Source organism: Pteropus alecto, unplaced genomic scaffold, assembly GCF_000325575.1.
Source record: "Pteropus alecto unplaced genomic scaffold, ASM32557v1 scaffold125, whole genome shotgun sequence".
NCBI lineage: Eukaryota > Metazoa > Chordata > Mammalia > Chiroptera > Pteropodidae > Pteropus > Pteropus alecto.
In genome coordinates this window covers 10,380,780-10,388,460 of record NW_006436888.1, presented here as the reverse complement: position 1 = coordinate 10,388,460, position 7,681 = coordinate 10,380,780, and the positions used below count along the sequence as shown (strand labels likewise).

The following is a 7,681-nucleotide window of genomic DNA, read 5'->3' as shown; positions in this document are numbered from 1 at the left end:
GGCCAGGCAGAGCCCACCTCCGCCTCCCGCGGGGCCGCACAGGAAGTAGGAGGGCGGGGACAGGGAAGGACCGAGAGGCCGGACGGAGGGGCTGGGAACGGCCACCCGGCCAGGGCGCGGAGCCTGCAGGCTGCCCCGGCCCCACCGCTGCCGCCCGCGCTCGTCGCTTCGTCCTCCGCCCTGTGGCGCAGGTAAGCCCGGGGGACAGGTGAGGTGAGCCAGGCGGAGCGCGTGGGGAGTAAGCCTCCCTCGGGGCGGGGACAGTAGCCCTGGGGGCGCCTTTCACCGCTTTGCTTTTCCTGCAAGCCGCGCCCGCGGTCCGCACAACTTCGCGGCCCCTCGGTCCGCGGTGCCGGCCGACCCGGCTGTGGGGGGGGTGGGAGCCGCGGCCCAGGACCCGCTCCCCGGGCCTGAGGCGTCCGATGCCGCCGCCTGCTCTGTCCTGGAGGGGCGCACTCCAGCCCCGGGACCGGCGTGTTCGACGTCAGAGCTGAGGGTCAGGAAGGGAGCCCCAGGGCCCTTGATAGGTGGTCAGGAGTGGGGACAAAACAGGCCCTCCCGCCCACTCTGCAGAATCTGCCGCAAACCTGCTTTGGCCCCAGGAATGCAGGCGGGTCCCCTGCCGGAGCTGGGGTCAGACCCAGTGGGGGGCAGGGTTCTGCTCTGCCCGCCGCCGAGAAGCAGGAGCAGCTCCAAGGCCCTGAGTGCCACCTGCCTTGAGATGCCAGCTCAGCTGCTCCTTCTGGGAAGCACGGTTCCTTTGCAGATGTGGGTGGACCTCAGCCCAGCACCCGCAGGGGCGTGGGGGGTGACCGGGTGAGTGGCAGATGGGAGCGTGCAGTGACCTCAGCATCTACCTGGAGCCTGGCAGTGGTCTCCAGGTGAGCAGCTTGCACCGCCCCCCGTGGGGGCTCCGGGCGGCCCTGTCACGCATGGCGCCTTCAGCTCTGGCTGGGACCAGTGGCAGGGCCTCTGATCCTGCTCACCTGTCCACCCCGACACCCCAATGGTGCCGTGCTGAGGGGTGGGGGCCCCGGGTTCACATCCGGGCTCCGTGTGAACTAAGACAAGTTACTTAAGCCCTCTGGGCCTCAGTTTCCCCACCTGTAAAACGGGAGTCACAGGTGTGTCCCCTTAGAGATGCCGGCCAAGCTGCCGCGGAGCTCTGGTGTGCTCGCCGCCCGGCCGATGCCCACGGCGCCAAGAAGACGAACTTCTTGGAGGGGGGGACCCAGGCACTGCCCAGGGCACGGGCTGGATGCAGAGAGCAGGGCTCCCCGAGTCCCGGTGCAGCAGGAAGTGGGGGCCCCAGGCTTCCTGGAAGAGATAAGGTCTTAAGCCACCTGGGGAATGAGTCCCCCTCCGCCCTCCCGTCCCCATCGTCTCGGGTTCCCGGGGGTCCTCTCCGACCCCACATGGAAGGCGCTCTTCAGGCGTGAGGGGACCGAGGCACAGGTGGAGTGGCTTCGGGTCCCCACGGTCCCCACGGTCCCCACGGTCCCCGCCCCTGAGGACAGCAGTTCGTGGGCGTGATCGGATGGCACACTGCTCAGGGCAGGGCCCGTCCCAGGATTTCAGTTTCGGTTTCTGGACGGATGTCAGCTGCTCGTCCCCCTAGCCCGTGGCAGCGACCTCCTGGCTCAGGTCACCGGCCGTCCGTAAGAGTGTCCTAGGGAGTGTCCCTACTCCCTGCCCGCCGGAGCCTGGTGCCTCGCCCAGCCCTGCTGACCGGCAGCCCGAGCCCCACACGTCACGTTCCCTCTGCTCCTGGTTCCCTCACCTGTCAGAGAGGGACGGTACCCACCTTCTGGAATTTCGGTGAGGGAATGAAGGCACAGTAGGTGGCAAGCGCGTGATGGGCACCTGCTCGTCACCTGTCCGGGCTCCCTGCGGGAGTCAGGGCTCCGATTTCCTGTCTGGGGAACACGGTGCGTGCCAGCCGAGCCCGGGGCGGGAGCTGCGTGTATGGGACGTCTGGGTTCAGAGATGCGGGCCGGAGCAGGCCAAGGTGGGCGCTGCAGGCGGAGCAGGTGGTGGTGTTGTCTGTGACAGTTGCTGGTGCCCGCAGGTGTCATGGGAAGGAGACAGCAGAGGCTTCTGCTCAGGGCAGGAGGGGCTGCCAGCGCCCACCAGGCCGTGTCCGAGGCTGGGCACAGCCAGGCCAGGTGGGTCTCCCCTGACCCCCACCATGAAGGCTGCCCCTTCAGTCAGCTAAGCTGGGGTGTCTCTGTCTCGGCACTGTGGACATTTGTTTCAGACGTGGCATTGTGCGGGACTGTCCTGTGCTCTGTAGGGTGGCAGCAGCATCCTTGGCCCCTGCCTCCATGAGGCCAGTAGCTCAGCCCAGTTGTGGCCACCAAGGGGGCTTCTGAACACGGCTGAATGTTCCCTGGGAGACAAACCTGCCTAGGTTGAGAGCCCCCGAACCTCCCCGCAACGTGGTGTACAAGCCCAATCCTGCAAATTCCGTGTGGCCCCGAGTGTCGAGCTCGGCCGGGCAGAATTATCTAAGACAAGGCCATCACTGTGGGTTGAGTTTGCCTCGGCAAAGACGTGGGTCGGGCCACTGGCTGGAGAGGCGAAGCTCCAGGCAAGGCAGAGGGGACAGAGGTGGCCCAAGGATGGAGGTCATGTGGCATCCTAATCTGAGGGCCAGCGGGTCCCGAACTCCCCATGATTAGGGTCCTGTTGGCTGTGACCAGAGCCCAGGCCAGGAATATTGTGCTTCTGCAAGGGAGTGGGGTCCTGGGAGGCCCGTCTGTCACAACGACTGGGGGAACCAGGGGTCTGGGCTGCATGGGGCCCCTGAGGCCAAGGGGAGGCGGTCCAGATACCTCCCCTGGCTCCGCCTGCTGACCGCCAGCCCGCCGCCCCTCACTCCCGAGCCCCAGGCCCCTTACCCGCACCCCCAAACGTGTGCCAGGGACATCAGGGTAGGCTGCGGAGTGGCACAGGGACAATCAGATGGTGTGGCTCCCAGGGCTCAAGCGTCGGCCCTCCCCAGCCCCCTAAGCGAGAGCAGCAGAAAGTCACCCAGAAGTCACCCGAAGGTGGCCCAGCCGCTCTGGGAGTCTCTGCGACGCAGTCCTGGGGTCCCTGCTGGCGTGAAGCAATGTATGCGTGCGGCCGGCTCTTGGTAACACACCAGGGCGTCCTGGGGTGGGCACTGTCCCCAGAGAGGGCGTCGGAGCAGAGCAACCTCCAGGTTACCTGTGCTCAGGTGTCGTCTGGGTGCTGAGCCCCACTGTGGGGACGTGAACTGGGAACTGTCTCTGCCCCCACAGAAGGACCCACAGAGTTGAGGGGGAGACGGATGACTGCACACAGCCCTCACTGCCCTGGCCTCTCTGGGGGAGCTTCTGGGGCCACCTTTGCCTGGAGCAGACGCGCCTCTGCGGCCCGGGTGGTCACTGCAGGGCGTCTGGCCTCTTTCAGCCACTGTCTCCTGGACGGCATGGCTGGCATCTGCCCCACGGGCGGCTGGGACAAGTCTGTGCTCTCGGCCCCTTCACCTTGCTGGCTCCAGGACACCGGGCGAGGGCCAGTGTCCAGCGGGGACACGAGCAAGGCTCTGTAGCCCACCAGCCGGAGGAGAGGCTACAGGTAGGGACACTGGGCAGGGGGTGGGTGCGGGGCAGTCCCAGAGAGCCCGCCAGGCAGAAGCCAGCGCTCACGTGCGTGTGTGTCCAGCACATGGGCCTCACGCCAGCACAGTGCCTGTCTCCCAACCAGAAGCAGACAGCCAACGGGTCCCCAGGGACTGAGGGACAGGTCCCTGGTGCCTGAGAGAGTGGCCGAGACAGGCGGAAAAGTGCGTGAGGAAGCGTCAGGCCAGCAAACAAGGGACCAAGCTCGAAGGACGACGTAGTGTCTTCGTGTGGACGGGAGACCGGGAAAGCGGCAGAGCGCGTTTGCTGGGAAGGTCGGAAGGTGACCTTGAGGGAAGACAGGACGAGAAGAGGTCTGACTCAGATGCTGCAGTGCTTTCGGGCCGGTCCCTGGGCTTCCCAGGAGACCGTCTGGGCCTCGCCGAGCGCACCGTGCGGGGCTCAGGCAGCGGGCGGGGCTCAGGCACCGGGCGGGGCTCAGGCACAGTGCGGGGCTCAGGCACCGGGCGCGCCTTCGTCCCGCAACCACCAGGGCCCCTCGGCAGCGGGTGACACCACTCCGGTCGTCATCCGGGGAGGCAGATGGGACCGGCGTCGGGCGCCTCGCCACAGCCGAAGCTCGAAGACCAGGGACGAAGGCTTCTCCCTCTGGAAGAAAATAACCTCCGAGGGACTCTGAACCCAGCCGCGCCACCAGCCCGGGGCCGGGAGGAAGAAGCACTTCAGCCGGGGTCTCCTCCTGGTCGTGGCCCCTGGAGGAGCAGGGACACGCGGACTGCAGAGGGAGGACGGGAAGCAGGGAAGGGACACCGGGGAGGTGGGGACAGGGTATCTGGGGACATGGGGCTGACGCGCTGGCCGCATGGAGCGGGGACACTGGACTGTGTGCAGGAGGAAAGCCACGGGTAAACAGGAGGGAATCATTAACCAAGAGGGGCCCGGGCCGGCACCGACACCCTCGGGCACCGCGTGGGAGGCCGGGGCCCCCTCCCACGGCGGGAAGAGGGCGGGTGACACCTGCAGTCTGCCGCCCCTCGCTGAGAAGCCAGGGAGAAGCACAACCCGGAGCGGGGGCCGGGGGCGGGCAGGATGCTGGAGGAGGGGACGCCTGTCTCTGAGAGAAGCCCGTGGTGCTGTTCGAAGTTTGAACCCGTTTCCGGGTATTTCTGTGACGAAGGAGGCAACAGACGGGACAGAGACGTGATGGCGGCTCCGGCAGACGGGGCGCCCGCTCGCCCTCAGACCCCGATCCCGGCTGGTGGCTCCCGGCCTGCGGGTGTGGCCTCCCTCCTCGCTGGGCACGGAGGTCACACCCGGCAATGGCTCGCCTGACTGGTTCCATCCAGGCACTTCCTGCCCTGAGCAGACTTTGCCCTCCCTTGGGAGAGGCCGAGCTGCTTGCCGGGTCTGGCCTGGGCTCAGAGGAAGGGGTCGGGAGGAGCCAGGCCTGGGGGAGAGGAAGGAGGAGGGACGCGGGGCCTGGCGGCGGCTGCATCCACGCACTCGGGCACAGTGTGGCGTCGGCCCTTCTGTGCTGCTGCTCTGGGTACCAACGTGGATGCCTCGGGTCGGAGTGCGAGGGCTCACGGGTCGGAAGTGTCTGGCTGCCCACATGGCCACATTTTATTCGGCATGCTTACAGATGGAAGTCTGAACCCCGATTCTCAGCCCCCTGGGCAAAGACAGACACGTAAACACGGGGTGGGGCTCTGGGGTGGCACGGACGTGCCCAGCCCGGGGGAGGCCGCGGCCATCCTCTGCCGGGTGACTCAGAATGTCCCCAGGAATGCGTGGGCGGTCCTCCCAGCGTGCGGGCGGCCGGGCTCTGCCAGGAGCTCCTCCCTGGGGCCCAGGAAGCACAGCCCGGACGCTTTCCTGGGGTGGTTCAGCACAGAGCCCGCTCTGGGGGAGCTGAGTGGCCGGGCTCCGTGTGCCCCGCAGATGGTCCGACTGTGCGGTGACTCTGGCCAGCGCATGTGGCCGGCCCTGCCCTAGGGGGGCCCTCCTGGGCGGAAGCTGGAATCTCCCAGGGGAGCGCCCAGGCTCACCATTGGGCGAGTGCGTGAGGTGGGCTTGAGCTGGGCCCCACCTGGTGGGAACTGGTGGCCGAGTGACCGATTCCAACCCAGGTCTGTAGGGCCCCAGGCACCCCCACTGCCTATGCTTACACCCCAGCTCAGGAACGTGTCCTCAGTGTGTGCAGCACACCAGAGGACGCACGTGACCGCCCAGGGCCAGCCTCGACTGCAGGCTGCGCCCCCTGGGCTCGGAGACCAGCGGCCTGTCCCTGCCCAGGTCCCCACAGGCCTGAGGCTGTGCTGACCCACTGCACGCCCAGTCCGGCGGCAGTCCAACCTCCCTGGGGAGCGTGCCCGTGCCAGGCCAGCTCTGCTGCAGGCTGCACAGCCCACCGGCCTTCGAGGGCTGGCCCCTGAGCGCAGGCTCTGGCCGGGGTGACAGGCCAAGGTGCCAGAGGGCTGCGGGTGGCCGTCAGCGTGCTGCCCTCACCTTCACCCTGTTCCCCCAGGACCCCGTGGCCGCCCGGCATGGCCCATCGGCACTCGGACAGCTCCCTGGAGGAAAAGCTGCTAGAATGCCGCGTCCACTCGGAGCTGCGGCTGGACACCAACGGGAACCCCGTCTCCGGGCTCCCGACGGTCCGGGGGTCCCTGCGGGTCAGGGACAATGCCGCCTTCCAGCACGACGTCCCGGGGCCCACACCCCTGACCCCCGAGGGCAGGGCGCCGCGGGCCATCATCCTGAGCACACAGAGCCCTGCAGCCCTCAAGATGGGCACTGAGCAGCTGATCCCCAGGAGCCTGGCCGTGTCCAGCAGGGCCAAGGCCCCGGCCCGCCACCAGAGCTTCGGGGCGGCCATGCTCAGCAAGGAGGCCGCCCGGCGGGACCCGCAGCTCTTCGTGGCCCCCAGCTTCTCCCTGGACGACATGGACGTGGACACGGGCCCCGGGGGCATGCTGACACGGAAGCTGCGCAACCAGTCCTACCGTGCGGCCATGAGGGGCCTGGGGACCCCGGGCGGCGAGCTGGGGCCCGTCCACCTCAGCCCCAAGCTCCAGGCCCTGGCCGAGGAGTCCAGCCAGCCTCCTGCTCGCCATGCGGCCAAAAACAAGGTAGGGGGCTATGCGCCTGGACAGCCAGAGGGGACGGGCCTTGAGGGGCCGTCTCCGTCCAGCAGCTGCCATTCCGTGAGCGCCCCCGTGCGCAGGCTCCTGGCAGTGTATTTAAGTCCTAGAGCAGGTTGTGAGCGGAGTGTGACTGTCCCCATTTTACATCCGAGGCCACTGAGGCTCAGAAAAGACCACGGTTTTACCCAGGACCTCGGCCTCCGGGCCCCCACTCTCAGCCACGGTGTGGGGTAGAGCCTGGGGTGACCGGCCCTGAGAAGGAGCCAGCCCGTCTGAGGGACAGGTTGCGATGGTGGCTTTGCAGCGGCACCCGGCTGGAACTCAGTGTTCAAGGGGCTTCGGGAGGGGGCAGTGGGACCCTAGCTGCTTGTAGGGGGCGTCTGAGGCTCCCTGCATGCACCCCTAGAGAGGACAACAGGCACAGGGCCAGTGGGAGGGGCGCTCGCCCAGGACCCTCTGCCTGTGGCTGCCATCCTGACAGCCTGCTGCTCAGGGCTCCCGCCCAGACTGCGGGCTGCAGCCACGGCCTGGACCCGTCGGCATGCTGGCAACCCAGCGTGCAGAGGGCGGGCCGGGCAGGACCCTAGCCACGGTCCGTCCCTGGCCTGGAAGGTGGAGCCCTGCCCCTGCCATGCCCACCCACGATGCCCCGACCCCAGAACCTGCCTGGGGACTCGGCACGGTGCACTCCCAGGCCTAGGCCCGTTTGTTCACGCACTGCTGACTCGGACATTCAGCGGATGTTGCCTGAGGCTCACGCACCTGTGCTGGGGCACGAAGTGACCCCGTGGGCCGGCCCCAGGAGCGCGCCCAGGGCACTGGGGGTGCCGAGGGCTGGGCTGGGGTGCTCGGGGGGGAGCAGAGGAAGGCCTTCCAGGCACGCAGGGCCAGGTGGGGGCTGCAGAGGAACGAGGGCTAAAGCAGAGG

General features: G+C 68.0%; 1 protein-coding gene across 6 annotated transcripts in view; it reads left to right on the top strand.

Annotated features, from left to right (window-relative positions):
- The first annotated feature begins 66 nt into the window (after positions 1 to 66).
- The window catches only part of ARHGEF16 (Rho guanine nucleotide exchange factor 16), a 21,466-nt gene continuing 13,851 nt past the window's right edge, over positions 67 to 7,681 (top strand). Inside the window, exons 1-2 of one of the 6 annotated variants that reach the window (XM_006914407.3) lie at positions 67 to 191; positions 6,136 to 6,739. In XM_006914407.3, the coding sequence (XP_006914469.1) occupies positions 6,155 to 6,739 (585 nt within the window). In that variant the 5' untranslated portion in view covers positions 67 to 191; positions 6,136 to 6,154. The other 5 variants (XM_025048554.1, XM_025048552.1, XM_025048551.1 and 2 more) reach the window with 5 other exon arrangements.